The sequence below is a fragment of the Hypanus sabinus genome, chromosome 3, assembly GCF_030144855.1.
Source record: "Hypanus sabinus isolate sHypSab1 chromosome 3, sHypSab1.hap1, whole genome shotgun sequence".
NCBI classification, from domain to species: Eukaryota; Metazoa; Chordata; class Chondrichthyes; order Myliobatiformes; family Dasyatidae; genus Hypanus; species Hypanus sabinus.
In genome coordinates, this window is record NC_082708.1 from 162,467,277 (window position 1) to 162,484,486 (window position 17,210).

Here is a 17,210-nt window from a genome sequence, read left to right on the forward strand (position 1 = left end):
AGGGATAAAGTGCTGAGCAAGAAGACTCGGAATCATCCCTTTTCATGTTGGCTTGTGCGCGCTCTCTCTCTCTCTCTCTCTCTCTCTCTCTCTCACACACACACACACACACACTTACTTGTTCTCTTCCTTTTTGTCTCTCCATCCCAATTCTGTTCTCAATTTTCTGTGCTTTCTTCCCCTCTGCTGAGAAGGTTGTGTACTAGTGTGTACTAGATCACCTTGGTAACATCATCTTGGGTTCATTTTATGCAAGGTTTGTTTACTTAGATACCATACACAAGGTAAATGGACCGACAGACTATTGGTGCCTAGCCATGGTTGGGCTTCAGTGGCACTGAGTATGGCAGGAAAAGTTAACACATGTCTTATCCAGGGTCATTCCAATGACACCTGCTAATCTACTGGCACTGTATCCAATTTTTACTCAACTCCAGGCCAGAGGTTGTCCATTGTCACAGGGTATCTCTTCCACAATTAATCTCCTGGGCAGGTAAGTGGCTCCCGGTGCACCAGTAAATTATCAGTAAGCCAGTGTCTGCCATGATCTTCACATTGTAAACAAGTCCAATTTTGACAATTTTTAAACTCCTAAGAAGCAGTTTTATTATAATGGACATGGGCTAGTCTGTAGTGGTAATCAGTGAAGTAATTAATGCATATTAGCATAGTGAGAATCAGTGAATTGTATTGAGATTGAGTTAACAGAATTCCGTTTCAATTTACATTATTTGCAATTGCTGACTATAGATTTGTAAATTGTTTCAGCACTTTGAGTTTGATATGTGTGGAGGGAATTAGGCATTCTGGATTTAAATTCTGTCATTTCATAATTGAGGTTAAGAATTAAAGATCACTTTTATCTGTCAGATGTATATCAAAACATTGAAGCATAGAGTGAGGTTCTCCATTTGTATCAAAGACCATCACAGTCCAAGGATGTGCTGGGGGCAGCCTGCAAGTGTCACCATGCTTCTGGTGCCAAATACTCACAACTTTCTAACCCTAACTCTTTCGTCCTTGGAATGTGGGAGGAAACCAGAGCACCCGGAGGAAACCCACAAGGTCCAGGGGAGCACATAGTTTGTAAGGAGATTGTACAAGAGCTAGGAGCAGAATTCAGGCATTTAGCCCATCAAGTCAGCTGATTTATTATTCTTCTCAATCCCATGCTTCTACCTTCTTCCCTTAACGTAAAGTGCTGCACTAACCGCTGTAATATTATGCTGCCCTTATACACTACCAGGCTGCCCTTATGCTTCTGTTCCACCTTTTGGCTTAACAACTCCTTTAACAATATCTAATGCACCATTACACTCTGTGATCATCAATACTGCCGTTTCTTGTGAATCTAGCTTCCCATTCAAGCTAAAACTTTGGGTCTACAATCCTCAGCTGGCTATCACCTGTAGTAAGTTTGTCGACATTTTCCCTGACTTTCATCCATGGACACACTGTTATCACCCATGTTCTCTTGCGGCACAGTTAATGACATTTCTGGATGTTTACCTGCACATAAAAATCGACCTTGTATTTTATTTTTGAGCCAGAATGTTAAATAGTCTTCTGGGTGTTCCCTGTCCTGTCACAATACATAAAACTCATCTATAGCATGGTTAAAAGGCATTGTCTCTATGAATAAGTATTATTTAAACCTTTGCATGATTAGATTTGTATATTGAAATAATCCTTCAGAACAGCTGGGGGGGGGGGTGATTTCGGTCAGCTGTAGATTATGCTTTTATGAACATAATCTTCCAGCTGCCCAGCAGTTCTTACTGTTGCTGGCTTGGATGTGGGGTGTACCTGTACCTTAGCATCAGTACTCCCCTTCCTACCTTCAATTTTGCCAGTCATTGATCCCAGTCATCAGCCACTATCTCTTCCTCAACTATCACAGCTCCAATCACTAACCCCAACCCCGCCCTTCACCCCACCAGCAACTGAAGAGGATCCAGAGAGAGAAGATTGTTAAATAGGCCATTCGTCCATGCTGGTGTCTGTACTCATTCTGCATATCCTTCCATTCTACAGCATTGGCTCAGACGGAGTCTGTCTCACAACTGATTCCAACTGCTTCCACATCATTGACATCCACTGCATCTTCTGCTACCTGGTTTGAATCTGAGCTGCTCACATTTCCTCTTTAAATCTTCATAAAAACATAAAGATTTGTGATGTGAAACCATTAAGATTTTTGCAGAGTTTAAATGATAACTTATTTATAGAGCACTTTTCATACAGATCATGTAGTTCAAATCCTTTACAATGGGATAAAGTGAAAACATGAGAATACAACTAAATATAAAAATAAACATGAAAATAAAAGCCAAAAAGATGTTAGTTAAAACAAGGTTAAATAAATAGGTTTAGAGTTGGTGTTTAAAAATGTCAACTGAGTCTGCATCCCTTATAGTTTTAGGTATTGAATTCCACAGTTTAGTATGTTTTAAGGGAGATTATTTAAATTTAAGAGGCTAATGGAAGAAAACCTGTGAGCTTGAGCAGGACTATAAAGAGAAAATGATTCTGCGATGTACTCCGAGCAGGATTATAAAAAGAAAATGATTCCATGGTGTACTCTGGTACCAGACCATTAAGAGCTTTAAGAACAAGTAAAATAATTTTAAAATTAATTCTAAAAAATACAGGAAGACAATGCAGAGTAGCTAGAACAGGAGAGATATGTTTCCTCATTCTGGTTTTAATTAGAAGTCTAGTTGCAGAGTTCTGAATGAGTTCTGGTTTGTCAAGAGATTGCTTCAGAAGAGGAGTGCAGTAATCTAGTAAAATCGATATAGAGATCTGAATTAGTTTTTCAGCGTCATTTGTGACAAATGGACACACCATTGCAATATTTCTTAAGTGTAGAAATGCGGCTCTGCTTACTTTTATGTGGGACTTAAAACTCAAATCTGAATCAAGGATAACACCCAGAATTGTTACTTCTGATTTACAAGGGGAGCCAAGTTCCCAAGTTTATCTCTTCTGGCTTTGGATCTAACCAGAAGTATTTCAGTTTTATCTTCATTTAGTTTTAGGAAATTATTGCTCATCTATTTGTTTATTGTTGTCATACCAGAAGTCAGAGAAGATAGAGTGTTATCATCATTAGGCTCAACCAAGACATACAATTTTGTGTCATCTGCATAACTGTGGAAATGAAGTTTATGCTCTCGAATGATGTCTCCTAAGGAGAGCATGTATAAGGAGATGAATGGGGGACCAAGACAGTTTCCCTGAGGAACACCAAAAGGTACATCATATCTCTTAGAAAATTGGTCTCCAAAACAGACAAAAAAAATTCTCTCTTAAATGCATAAACCAAACTAATTAAGGGCATTACCCGAGAGGCCAAGCCAGTTCGCAAGGTGATCTGGGAGAATGTGGTCAATTGTGTCGAAGGCAGCTCCCTAGATCTAGAGGAATTAGAACTGAGACTCTTGGCATCAGTGGTGAGCCTAAGGTCGCTGACAATTTTGTAAGGGCCATCTGCATTCGGTGGTTTACTCTAAAACCTGACTGAAAGTTTTCCATAATATTGTTCTCATTCAGAAAGTTGTTGAGTTGGTTCGAAATGAATTTCTCAATATCTTGGCCAGGAAGGGAGGATTTGATGTCAGTCTAGTTAGTTCATAATAGTTCAGGGTTTGGGTTTTTTAAGTAGGTATTTAACAGCTGCAATTTTGAAGGCATCTGGAAAAATTCCAGTTTAAAGAAAGTGTTAATACTTTCCCTAACAGAATTGAAAATGCTATTAAAAGCAGTAGGGATATGGTTGAGACAGCAGGTAGACGATTTACACTTTATTATAATCTTATGAAGTTCTGAATTGGAAATACAGTGGATTCTGGTTTATTGGGCCATTGGTTAATCAGGATAGCTACTTTGTTGGGGACAACTCTTAAAGAACAAAAACAAGTTGAGAAAATTGGCACAATTCCCTTTGCTTATTTCAGGCACTGTTCTGCTTAATTGGGGCAGAAGACTCGCCGAGAAGGTTCTAATTAGTGTCCAATGTGCATACTCGTGCAGCTGTTAGATGCTACACTGTGCTTAAAGTAACAGTTTTTTTAAAGAGTCAGTTGCCTGTGTTTGTGTTCAAAAAGTAGTGGCTGTTGTCACTGATAGTTGGCGAGAAGTAAGCAGCGAGACAATTCAGAACCGTTTTGTTCACTGCGGTTTCAAGCATTCATCCTTGGAGATGCCAGAAACAGCTAGGAGCGAAAATGAAACAATTTCATTACTTTAAGAAGTTAGGAATTATGAAGAATTAAGGTATTGCAGTTGCAAGACAGTCATCTTTAATGTTACAATGAAATGAAGATTTGGAGGATGCAATCGTCGATAGCATTGTATGAAGGCAGTGCATTGCCTACACTAGGTGTTTTATTCATTGTGTACACTGGATGAATTCTTCCGTTGAAAACTATTAGGAATAAATGCACAGTTTTATTGGACTGTAGTACTATAAAGTACATTGGTGGTGTTCTAATTTGTTCTACATTTCAATACATAATCTGTTACTCAGTTTGAGTTTAATACCTTTTTAACCATTTCCATGGAACTTTGGCTAATCGGGGTAGCTGCTTAGTTGGGTCAAAATTTACTGGTTCCAATGTGACCCAATTAAATGGAATCCACCGTACTGGTAAATGTTGACGTTGCTGTCTTTTTATGAGATTGGATATAGAGATTACCAATATCAGTAGCTACATTCTCCCTAGTGGAAGTAACTGTTGATAAAAAAAAAATTGTGAATTCCTCACATTTTGTGGCATTAAGTTGGGGCAGGGTTCAACAGTTGGATTATAGTTGGGAACAATATTCCTGAATCACCGCTTTTCTCTAATAATCTTGGGAAAATAGGCTCTTCATGCAGAGTGTATAGCAACATTAAGGGAGACTGGTTTTTCCTTGAAAATATTACAGTGAATCTCTAGCCCATTTTTCCTCCATTTTCTCTCAGCTACTCTGCATCATCTCTTGCACCGGGTTTCCTCTTTGGACCAAAAAAGGATGAGTGACGACTTGATAGAGGTGTTCAATATGATAAGAGACATAGATAGCCAGGGTTTTGTCTCAGAGTAGAAATGGCCAATATGAGGGGGCATAATTTCAAGGTGATTGGAGGATTATGTAAGAGGGATGTCAGAGGCAAGTTTTTTTTTTATTTACACAGAGTAGTGGGTGTCTGGAACATCCTGCCAAGGGTAGTGGTAGAGGCAGAGGCAGACACATTAGGGGCATTTAAGGATAGGCAGCAGGATGATAGAACATTAGAGGGCTGTGTAGGAGGGAAGGGTTACTTTGATCTCAGAGTGGACCAAAAGGTCGGCACACTTTGTGGGCTGTAGGGACCTGTGTTGTGATGTAGTGTTCTATGTTCTATGTGTGCATTAATCTGCATTTCTATCAAATGTTTCTGTGATCCAATAGGTATTCAAACCAAAGTTCTGGATGTGACTCAGAAAGAACAAATTGAAAAGCTGGCCAGAGAGACTGAGAGAATTGATGTTCTGTTCAACTGTGCAGGGTAATAAAGATAAAATCTTCAAATATTTTTGCAATGAAGCTTCTTTTGACGAAATTGGATGTTTGAGTTCAGCTTAGCCTTATTCTCTTGCATAGCATTGATGTACTATTGAACCCATTTCAGTGAAAATGGGCTTGTACAGTAAATCATTAATATTGTTTAAACTTTGTTAATGGAATTTTAAAAAATGAAAATCAGTGTTTGTATTAAAAATGAGTAATGGCATCGGTCAAGCATTGAAGGTGTACTTGTGTTTTCACTAAGTTTGTACCTGTCTTGAAGAATGAGTGCATTAATTAGTCTGAATATTGATGACAAATATTCAGGATATTTGAAATGTATCATCATACTGGAGGTAATAAGTTAAGGGTGAAAGGTAAAATATTTAAGGGGAATCTGAAGTCACTCTGGTGAGATTGTGGAACAAACTGCCAGCCAAAGAGTTTGATTGCAACATTTGTAAGAGGTTTGGATAAATACTATATATGGATGAGAGGGGTATGGAGGGCTGTTGTCCAGGTGCTAGGCAGAATTACCGTTCAGCATGGACTAGATGGACCAAAGGACCATTTTGTTTCATAGTGACTAGAATATTAAAGCAAGGATGTAATGTGCTTTATAAGGCACTTGGAGTACTGTGAGCAGTTTTAGGCCCCTTATCCAAGAAACAATGTGCTGACCTTGGAAAAGGTTCATAGGAGATACATGAAAATGATTCTGGGATTAAAAGGCTTATCACATGAGGAGTGCTTGATGGCTCTGGGCCTGTACTCACTGGAATTCAGAAGAATGGGGGTGGGGGGGGGAAGAAATCTCATTGAAACTGATCAAAAGGCCTCTATAAGGCAGTGGTCCCCAACCATCAGACTGCAAAGCATGTGCTACTGGGCCGCAAGGAAACAATATGATTTGTCGATATGAAACGATATGAGTCAGCTGCACCTTTCCTCATTCCCTGTCACGCCCACTGTTGAACACACACGAGGTCGTTATGCGCGCGAAGTCATTACCCACACAAGGTGATCAGTCACCTAAACGCAGTGATACCTTAGCGCTAGGGATCACTGGTTGGCCTCGCATGGCTGGCGAGAAGTGCCAATGCTACTGGCCTGGAGCACGGACAGATAGGCGCCACCTCTAAACCTGTTTAGCAAACTGAATGTTCATGGGGAACGTGGTACTAAAATCTTCGCAGATGACCTAATTCGGGCTCAGGGTTTCATAAGTAGCAAAGCAGCTACCTCGCTGTGATCTACTGAAAGTCATCCCTCGAACCAAACTTTTGTCGGACGATAGATCCTACCTACCGGGAGGGGGGGGGGGGGTGGACACGCGCCCTGTCGCACTCCTTGCTTGGTTGGTCACTCTCTCCGGACTGCGGCCCCGGTACGGGGTCCTCTGGCCCTTACCTTGTCCTCTCACTGGTGCATTGCAATGATTTCTTATGTTATATGAGGAAAATATGTGCTGTGTGGTTAATATCCAAACGTTACTTAAAACATTATGATGCTATTGACTTATTGACTTTATAAGTGAATGGGGAACCTGTGGAATTCATTGACACAGGTAGCTTTGGAGGTCAACTTATTGGGTATATTTGGGGCAGAGGTTGATAGATTCTGATTAATCAGGGCATGAAGGGATATGGGGAAAGGCAGGAGATTGGGACTGAGAGGGAAATGGATGAGCCAAGATGAAATGGCAGAGCAGACTCGATGGACCAAATGGCCTAAATTTGCTCCTATGTATTATGGTCTAAAGGGCCTATATCTGTGCTGTGGTATTCTATGACTGTATACCCTTGTCCTTGATTAAGATTAAAATTCAGATTAGTGTGTTGTCATATACACCAGGATGCAATGAAATTCCTTACTCTGAACCTCACAGAGCATACATGGTAATAAATAAATACAACAAATACATACAGTGAATGGTGCAAAGCCTGTTGTGCAGTGTGAAATAGGGTAAAAGAAATGCTCAAGTAACAATACTGGCATAACTGCGAGAGGCAGAATTAAGAGAATGAGAATGTGGTAGCAACACAAAGAGGGTGTGAAAATTTATTCATTCAAAAGTGAGAGAGATCTTGTTTTTGATTTATGATACGGTTTTCCGTATACTAATGCATTTTCCAGAAACATGGATGGAAGTTTTTTTCCTTCAGTCCTGCTGAAGGGTCTCGGCCTGATACTCTTCTTCCATAGATGCCTGCTGAGTTCCTCTAGCATTTTGTGTGTGTTGCTTGGAAGAATAAAGTATCTGTGATTGATGAGTAAATCAGGTTCTTCCTTTACTCCATTCAGCACTTTGAATCACAGAAAAGTACAGCACAGAAGCTGACCTTTCAGCCCATCTAGTCTGTGCCACTTGTGGCACTAAAATTATCTGCAGTAAAACTATTAAAGTTGAGAACACACAAAGTGCAGAATTTGAAAATGCAGCGATCTTAAGTCCTGTCGGGGTGAAGTGGTTGAAGAGATGGGGAGAAGTGAAAGAAAGAAAGTGAGGTATTGTCTGAGTGGGAGCTGCCTTAGACTAGCAAAGCCAGGCATGCTGAAGAAAGAGACATTGAGCAAGGCATGATGTGGGGATTTAAACCAGATGAATTCATTTGTTCTTGATAAGAGTTGGGAGCTTTGCCGAGTTCCGATGTCCTGCAGTACTGAATTAAACCACGTGTGATCCGGGCCTTCAGATTTCACCTTGGACAAACAGTGCAAAAGGAGAAAATGAGTCACTGCAACTGCAGCTGCAGTTTGTTGTACAGTAATATAAGCAATTTGGATGTGGTGACATAGCTGCTCATTGTTCCCAGTGTTTGCTAACATTTGTTTATTTGTCTATTTGTCTTTTCACTGTTGTAGATCAACTCAAATCAGTTTTCTTCTTTTTTAAATCATTTATTGTCTAGCTTTGTCCATCATGGATCAGTTCTGGATTGTGAAGACAAAGACTGGGATTATACCATGAACCTTAATGTCCGCAGCATGTACCTGATGATCAAAGCCTTTTTACCCAAGGTAAGCCCACAAATTTCAGAAGTTCACACTTCCTGCACTGGCGATTTATGCAAATATGTATTATGCGCCTTAGTGACAATGAAGTGCTATACAAATAGAGTACACAAACAGTGTGAATTCAGTTAATGAATGGTTGGACTCAGAATCATTTTGAGACATCTGTTTTTTAGCCTATGTGTTGAGAAACATTCAGCGTTGAGCAATGCTGTTTCTCTGTGACCTCATAAATTTAATTTTCTTAAAGACCCACACCACCTCTGAAAGTCCAGCCCGAAGTCCAACATTGTGAAAGGTGGAAATGGATATAGCTGGCCAGCAGGGCTCTTATGAAGCTGTGTAGGCCAATCCCCTATATAGTGAATGCAATGGATTATAGAAACATTGATTAACTCTACCTTACCATCAACTTTGTGGGATGATGGAGAAAGGGTGTCATTTTTAGGCTATGCTCTACTAGGTGCTAAGGGGTCCAAAAGAAAAGACCTCACCAATTCCCTGTTGACCAGTAAAGCACTTTGAAAAAAATTAATGAAAAACTCAACACCACTGACTTGTGTGGTTTTAAATGGAAGAAAGACAATATAGATAATACAAGCTATGCTGAAGTAACACCTTAGAGTTTCTCAACCTAAATGCTGCTTGAAAAAAAATAACAATCCAGCAGTTTTCCAGTTCTGTTTTTAGTTTGCATCTGGATAGACCGGGGTGAGGGATACTTGTGTGGACAAGTGCAGCTTCAACAGCACCGTATAGGACACGGCAGCCCACTTGACAGGCACACCACCCCAAACATTCACACACCCCACCACTGATGCACAATACCATCTACAGAATGCACTGCAGCAACTCACTGAAACTCCTTAGACAAAATCCTCCAAATACACAAACTCTAACTTGTAAATATATGGCTGTCCTTCACTGTTGTAAGGACAAAATCCTGGAATTCTCTCCCTAACAGCATTGTGGGTATACTCACACCTCAAGATTTTGCAGTGATTCAAGAAGGCAGCTCACCACCACTTTCTCAAGGGCAACTAGGTTACAGCCTATGAGAGTGGATATAGGACCGCTATAAAATGATGCAGGAGAAATAATAACAGGGGACAAGGAGATGGCTGATGAACTAAATGAGTATTTTGTGTCATTCTTCACTGGAAGACACTAGCAGTATGCCTGATGTTGTAGTGTGTGAAGAAGAGAAGTGGGTGCAGTTACTGTTACAAGAGAGAAGGTGCTCAAAAAGCTGAAAGACTTAAAGGTACACAAGTCACATGGACCAGAGGAACTGCACCCTAGGGTTCAAAAAGAGGTAGCGATAGAGATTGTGGTGGCATTAGAAATGATCTTTCAAAAATCTTTGGACTCAGGCATGGTGCCAGAGGATTGGAAAATTGCAAATGTTACTCCATTCTTTAAGAAAAGAGGAAGGCAGCAGAAAGGAAATTATAGACCAGTAAGCCTGACCTCAGTGGTTGGGAAGATATTGGAGTCAATTGTTAAGGATGAGGTGATGGAGTACTTGGTAACATAGGACAAGATGGGACAAAATCAGCTTGGTTTCCTTGAGGGGTAATCCGGCCTGATGAACCTGTTGAAATTCTTTGAGGAGATTACAAGGAGGATAGATAAAAGGGATGCAGTGGATGTTGTATATTTGGACTTTCAGGAGGCCTTTGACAAGGTGCCACACATGAGGCTACTTACCAAGTTAAGAGCCCATGGTATTTACAGGAAAGTTACTAAGATGGTTAGAGTATTGGCTGATTTGTAGGAGGCCACGAGTGGGAATAAAAGTATCCTTTTCTGGTTGCCTGCCAGTGACTAGTGGTGTTCCACAGGGGTCGGTGTTGGGACCACTTCTTTTTATGCTGTATATCAATGACTTAGATGATGGAATAATGGCTTTTTTGCTAAGTTTGCAGATGATATGAAGATTGGTGGTGGGGCAGATGGTGTTGAGAAACCAGGTAGGATGCAGAAGGACTTAGATTAGGAGAATGGGCAAGAAAGTGGCAAATGAATTACAATGTTGGAAAATACATGGTTGTGCACTTTGGTAGTAGAAATAAATGTGCGGACTATTTTCTGAATGTGGAGAAAATCCAGGAATCTGAGATGTAGAGGGACTTGGGAGTCCTTGTGCAGAACACCCTGAAGGTTAACTTGTAGGTTGAGTTGGTGAGGAAGGCAAATGCCATGTTAGCATTCATTTCAAGACGGCTAGAATACCAGAGCAATGATGTATTGCTGAGGCTTAATAAGGCACTGGTGAGGCCTCACCTTGATTATTGGGAACAGTTTTGGGCCAAAAGATGCACTAATATTGGAGAGGGTCTAGAGGAGGTTTACAAGAATGATTCCAGGATTGAAAGGGTTGTCATACAAGGAACGTTTGATGGCCCTGGGTCTGTACTCACTGGAATTCAGAAGGATGAGGAGGGATCTCATTGAAACCTTTCAAATGTTGAAAGGCCAAGACAAAGTAGATGTGGAAAGGGTGTTTCCCATGGTAGGAGAGCCTAGGACAAGAGGGCATAGCCTCAGGATAGTGGGGCACCCTTTCAAAACAGAGGTGTGGAGAAATTTCTTTAGCCAAAGAGTGGTGAATTTGTGGAATTTTTTTGCCACATGCAGCTGTGGAGGCCAGGTCGTTGGGTGTATTTAAGTCAGAGATTGATAGTTTCTTGATTGGCAAGGAAAGCCTCATCCTGGGGACAGATGCAGTCAAGACAAAAGAACCGAGAAAATTGAATGACATTTTTACAGGAGACAGGCATGGGAATTGGTGGGTTTATAAATGAAATACACACAAAGTGCTGGAAGAACTCAGCAGGCCAGGCAGCATCTATTGGAAAAGAGTGAACAGTTGACCTTCCAGGCTGAGACCCTTCATTCAGGGCCCCAAATGGTACTTCCAGGTGAGGCGACCCTTCACTTGGGGTCATCTACTGCATCCAGTGCTCCTGGTGTGGCTTCCTGTATATTGGTGAGACCCAACATAGATTGGGAGACCACTTTGCCAAGCACTAATGCTCTGTTCTGCCTGAAAAAGTGGGATCTCCCAGTGGCCACCCATTTCAATTCAACTTCCCCATTCCAACATGACAGTCCATGGCCTCCCCTACTTCCGTGTGAGGCCACACTCAGGTTGGAGGAACAACACCTTATATTCCAGCTGGCAGTGAGAATGTGAAGAGAGTAAGGGGTATGTGTAGAAGGGGGGGGACAAGAGGTAAGTGTAGCAAAGTATGCGTACAGGACTGGAGACAGTATGTAATTGGGGAAGCGTAGGAGGACAGGGAACAGGTAACTAAAATAGAATGCCAGACGGATATGGCAACCACAAGGAAAGGGGAACCTTGCCACCGCAAGACAATGTGTCTGGCAAAGTATCTGAGCTATATACCTATTTCGAGTGTTTTGCTTGTGTCTATACTTATTCCAAGTATTTCGCTTGCGTCTATGCTCATTCCGAGTACCTCGCATGCTTAACTAAGCGTTAGCCAATCAATCGATGAATTTGAATTGGTAACCATATTTGCGAATGTAGTGCCCCATTTTTGGGTATAAGTATGACCTCTGTGAACTGACAAATTGGGAGTTGGCTACCTTACGCCCGAAGTGCGTGGGGCTGCGAACTCCTCTCTGAATAAAAACCGCTTCAGAGGTAATTTCGTGTCTCTGGTGTTTTTTCCTCAACTGAGCAGGTTAATAATTTCAATTGAACAGTAGCCTCCAGCCTAATGGCATAAACATCGATTTCTTGAACCTCTGTTAATGCCCCCACCTGTTCTCTTTCACCATTACCTATTCCCATTTCACTCCCTCACCTTATCCTCTTACCTGTCCATCACCTCCCTCTGGTGCTCCTTCCCTTCCCTTTCTTCCATTGTCTTCTATTCTCTCCTGTCTGATTCCCAGTTCTTTTCTTCTGTCCAGATTTTCTGCCTGAAACGTCAACTGTTTACTCTTTTACATAGATGCTGCCTAGCCTGTTGAGTTCCTCTGGCATTTTGTGTGTATTACTTTGATTTCCAGCATCTGTAGATTTTCTCTTGTTTGTGATTATAAAAGATACCAGTAGTTAGTTTGTCTCCAGTGAGGAAGACAGAGGTCGAGAAAGGGAGAGAAGTACCAGAAATGGACCAAGTGAATTTAAAGGCAGGGTGGAAGTTGGAAGCAAATGAAAGTGATGAAGTTAACAAGCTCAGAAAGGGTTGGGAGCACTACCAGTGTGCTGTTTCAGCACACACCTCATATGCAGGGTATTTCTAGCAGATACTGTTTTTATTTCAGTACTTGGTAATTTCTTGCTGAGTCAGCAACACATATAATTATGATTGCATTTTATTTGGAAATGTCCATTGTTTTTAAGCAGATGCCATCTCATTGGCTCCACTCAACCCTGGAACATCTGAACCACAAAGGTGCACACGTCAGGATGATCTTATCAACTGCAGCTCTGCATTCAGTACCAGCATCCCCTCAAAACTAATTGGCCTCAATACCTCCTTATGCAACTGGATTCTCGATTTCCTTACTTCAGTTTGAATTGGCAATAAGATCTCCTCCATGACCTCCATCAGCACAAGTGCACCATAAGGCTCTGTGCTTAGCTGCCTGCTCTACATGTAAAGCATGGTTAAGCACAACTACAATGCCATACTTGAGTTTGCTGACGACACCAATATTGTGAACTGTATCAGAGGCAGTAATGCATCGGTCAACAGGAGGGAGATCGGAAATCTAGCTAAATAGTGCCATGACAACAATCGCTCACTCAATGTCAGCAAAACCAAGGAACTGATTAGTGACTTCATGAGAAGGAAATCTGAGGTCCATGAGCTAGTCCTTATTAGGAGATCAGAGGTGGAGAGAGTCATCAACTGTAAATTCCTCGGTGTTACCATTTCAGAGGACCTGTCCTGGGCCCTGCATGCAGTTTCAATTATGAGGAAAGTACCTGTACCAAGGAGTTTGCGAAGATTCGGCGTGACATCTAAAACTGACAAACCTCTTTAGATGCGTAATGAAGAGTATATTGAGCGGCTGCGTCACAGCCTGGTATGGAAAGACCAATGCCCTTGAATGGAAAATCCTACAAAAAGTAATACATACGGCCCAGTCTATCAAGGGTAAAGCCCTCCACACCATTGAGCACATCTACATGAAATGTTGTCACAGGAAAGAAGCATCCATCATCAGGGACTCCCACCACCCAGGGCATGCTTTCTTCCTGCTGCTACCATCAGGAAGGTGGTACAGGAACTACCAGGCTCATGAACCAAAAGGGTTTCAATTTTACTTGCTCGGCCACTACCCTATGGACTCACTCTCAAGGATTCTTCATCTCATGTTCTTGATATTTATTATTATTTATCCTTTTGTATTTTCACAGTTGGTTGTCTTTTGCACACTGGTTGAACCCCAATTTAGTGTGATATTTCATTGATTCTAATCTGGTTACTATTGTATTATGGATTTATTGAATATGCCCACAGGAAAATGAGTCTCAGGGTTGGAAGTGGTGACATATTTATTTTCATAATAAATTTACATTGAATTTTAAAGCAGTCACTCTGCATGAATCACGCTAATCCCGTGGTAATTTTCTTTTCATTGATTTTCCTTTGAAATACAGATGCTTGCAAAGAAGTCTGGTCACATCATTAACATGTCCTCTGTGGCATCCAGCATCAAAGGTGAATGGTGTACCTCTTTACCTAGATTATTTTGCTTTCCTTCAGTGTCATGCTCACAAAACACTCAATGCAATCCGTTTGCCTGTTATTGCCTGAGATCCCCAGTGATGGAACTGCTGCCCATATTTATCACAAGCCAAGCTTGATGCATTTCATACCTTTTAAAAATTTAAGAATCTGTTTACCCCATCGTGATTTACTGCACTAAAGCTTGTAATCTCCACCCCAGTACCTGCCTAACTCACTTATGTTCTTCATTCAGAACACTCCAATTCACTATCATCAACCTCTTTTGCAACCTCCTTTGGAAGCCTTGCCATTGATCTACTTCCACCTCTTCATATCCTTCAACTTACTTAAGGCCCCTCTAAATTTACCTTGTGTAACGACCATACTGCATGGGTCACCAGAATGTTATTGAAGATATGACGCTATGTTACTCCCTGCTCCACGCCTCCTTCTCTGCATGTACTTTCATGACTTTACTCTGTGACGCATCTTGAATTATATAAAGATGCATTATATCGTTGTATGTCAATTATTCATGATTATTTAACCAATCTAAACTAAATGAGGGCATTTTAATCTTTTTCATCTCCCCAATCTTTTCCTTTGCCTTCACGAGTTAAGTTGCAGGTAGCAAACTGAAAAGGAGTTTCACGAGATCAGTGTCCTTACATGCCCAACACTCAACACGCTGAAGGAACCTTCATCTGGGTCTCAATCCAGACATCCACCGTTCATTTCCCTCTACACATGCTGCCTAACCTGCCGGGTTCCTCCAGCATTTTATACGTTGCTCCAGATTTCTACATCTATAATCTAGTGTCTCCAAGCAGGCATGACCAACTGTTTGTTACTCAGTCTAAAAGGCTATTGCTTAAAACCATGTTCTGGCTCTGTGCAGGAGAGTACGGTTGGAAGAGCTGAACTGACACATTGTGTTTCTAGTTATGAATTAGTCTTCCATTCTTCAGTATAGCCTAGCAAAATACAGTATATCCTAGATTTAAAATCAAGGTGAAAAGAGTCCGTTATCAATTGCATAATTTGGCAAATACAGACTGGGGTGGGGCTGGGAGGAGATTGTGCATTCCCAGAAAATAGGCTACATCATGATTTTTAATAAAGTTAAGCCACTTCATCTGCATATGCAGCAAGGAAAGTGAATTGAAACGAAATTGTGTTTACTTTTATTCATCTTAGTGGTTTACTTTTTTGACTTAAGTCCCATGAAAGTGTATTTTATTCTGCATCTCAAATTTTAGCTGGTGATTTGTGAATTTTATAAGGGTTGATTTCTATGAATTAAATGACCATATTGCACGGGTCACCTGTATGTTATTGGAGTTATGACACTACACGACTCCCCGGTCCATGCATTTTTCTCTCCACCCAGCTCTCCCTGACCCCTGACACTTTCCCTGCAGTCTCAGAGGATATTTCCAACTCCGCCTTCACTACCATCCAGAGACCTTCCAGGTGGGGCCTCCTGAAACCTTTGCAATCAGTATTCCCTATTTGGTCTCCAGTACATTGGTGAGTCTACAGACGTAGGAGCCAGTGCACACAACACCTGTGTTCGGTCCTGCCTGAGCTCCCATTTCAATTCCCTTTCCCATTCTCACTGATTTGTCTATCCTCAGTTTTCTCCACTGCCAGGGTGAGACCAAAGGCAAATTGAAGGGACAACATTTCATTTTCTGCCTGAGTAGTCTACAGCCCAATGGCATGCGCATTGAGCTTTCCAGTTTTAAGTAGTCTTCCCCTTCATTTGCTTATTTCTCTCCTTCCTTTCTGGTCATCCTCTTATCCTCCATTTTTACCCCTTTTCCCACACTCCCCATCCCCTGGTTCTACCCACTCTAGACAGTTCACCTACGGACTTATCTTGTGCATGTCCACCTTCCATTAAGTTCTGGTTCCAGCAGGCCATTAATCTTTCCCCCAGTGGTTTTCATTATCACAGTCCAATAGCTCTTTGTATTCCTATTTATCACTCACCGGCAGCTGTCTCCAGTGTTCACTCTCTGCTCTCTCCACCTTGTTCCATCTGCTTCTCATGTTTTTCCATTTATCATCCATACCATTTATTACCCTACCATTTCCTGGCTGCAGCTCCCACTTCCAGGTGCAACCCAGTTATCATTTTTCACTCCTCCTTACTCCACTAACCACTTGGGGTTCTTTCCTCACCATTCCCCTTCTCTATACTGGCCATACCTCTGTAATAGCTGCCATCTCCTCTTTTGGATTTGAAAGGTTAACAATTCCCTTTCTTCCCCCACAGATACTGCTCAACCTGCTGAATTCCTCTAGCAGATTGTTCATTGCGCCTGTTAATTGAGGATTGTATTTTAATGTTATTTTTTTCTTACTATTCTGTAACATTGATCCTGTGTCTAGGGGTTACTTTATAAAAATCTTTGTGTGTAATTGAAAGAATTTATGTATTGATTGTGATTGCTTTTTCTTTCAGGTGTTGTAAACAGATGTGTGTACAGTACCTCCAAGGCAGCTGTTATTGGACTGACAAAGTCTGTTGCTGCTGACTTCATTGAACAAGGCATAAGATGCAACTGTGTCTGCCCTGGTAACCATTATGATTTTGCATACTTTGTAAAGACATTGCTGTTCCTAAAAGCTTTGATAAAAGACTCCAAGAGCACTTACTTAGAGTTATTTAATATTTCCATTCCTTACATTTGCTCTGATGTATGGATATAATTACACTATATTATTATATTTATCTGTTTATCGCAGTGCTGTTTTTAATTGCATAAAGTTAAATTTATGTGCCAGTTCTTGAATTAATTGCCATACGTAAGGAGCTATATTTAAACGCTTCAGAACTAAACTGGTTTACTTTTTTGAACTGAATGGATGGCTCACAGCAATCATATTGTTGCATGCCGATTGCTGGGAAGAGCCTCAAATCTTATAGCAGAGAAA

At 41.1% G+C, this 17,210-nt stretch overlaps 2 protein-coding genes across 4 annotated transcripts in view; one reads left to right on the top strand and one right to left on the bottom strand.

Annotated features, from left to right (window-relative positions):
* LOC132391847 (sodium/hydrogen exchanger 9B2-like) overlaps positions 1-183 on the bottom strand; it is a 204,951-nt gene extending 204,768 nt beyond the window's left edge. The window contains exon 1 of one of the 3 annotated variants that reach the window (XM_059965538.1): positions 119-183. The gene's annotated coding sequence lies outside the window, so the exon portion shown is untranslated. The remainder of the gene's footprint in view (positions 1-118) is intronic. The other 2 variants (XM_059965534.1, XM_059965535.1) reach the window with 2 other exon arrangements.
* Positions 1-17,210, top strand: part of bdh2 (3-hydroxybutyrate dehydrogenase, type 2) — a 59,960-nt gene that overhangs the window by 26,484 nt on the left and 16,266 nt on the right. The window contains exons 4-7 of the mRNA XM_059965540.1: positions 5,440-5,536; positions 8,448-8,556; positions 14,198-14,258; positions 16,738-16,851. Of these exons, the coding sequence (XP_059821523.1) occupies positions 5,440-5,536; positions 8,448-8,556; positions 14,198-14,258; positions 16,738-16,851 (381 nt within the window). The remainder of the gene's footprint in view (positions 1-5,439; positions 5,537-8,447; positions 8,557-14,197; positions 14,259-16,737; positions 16,852-17,210) is intronic.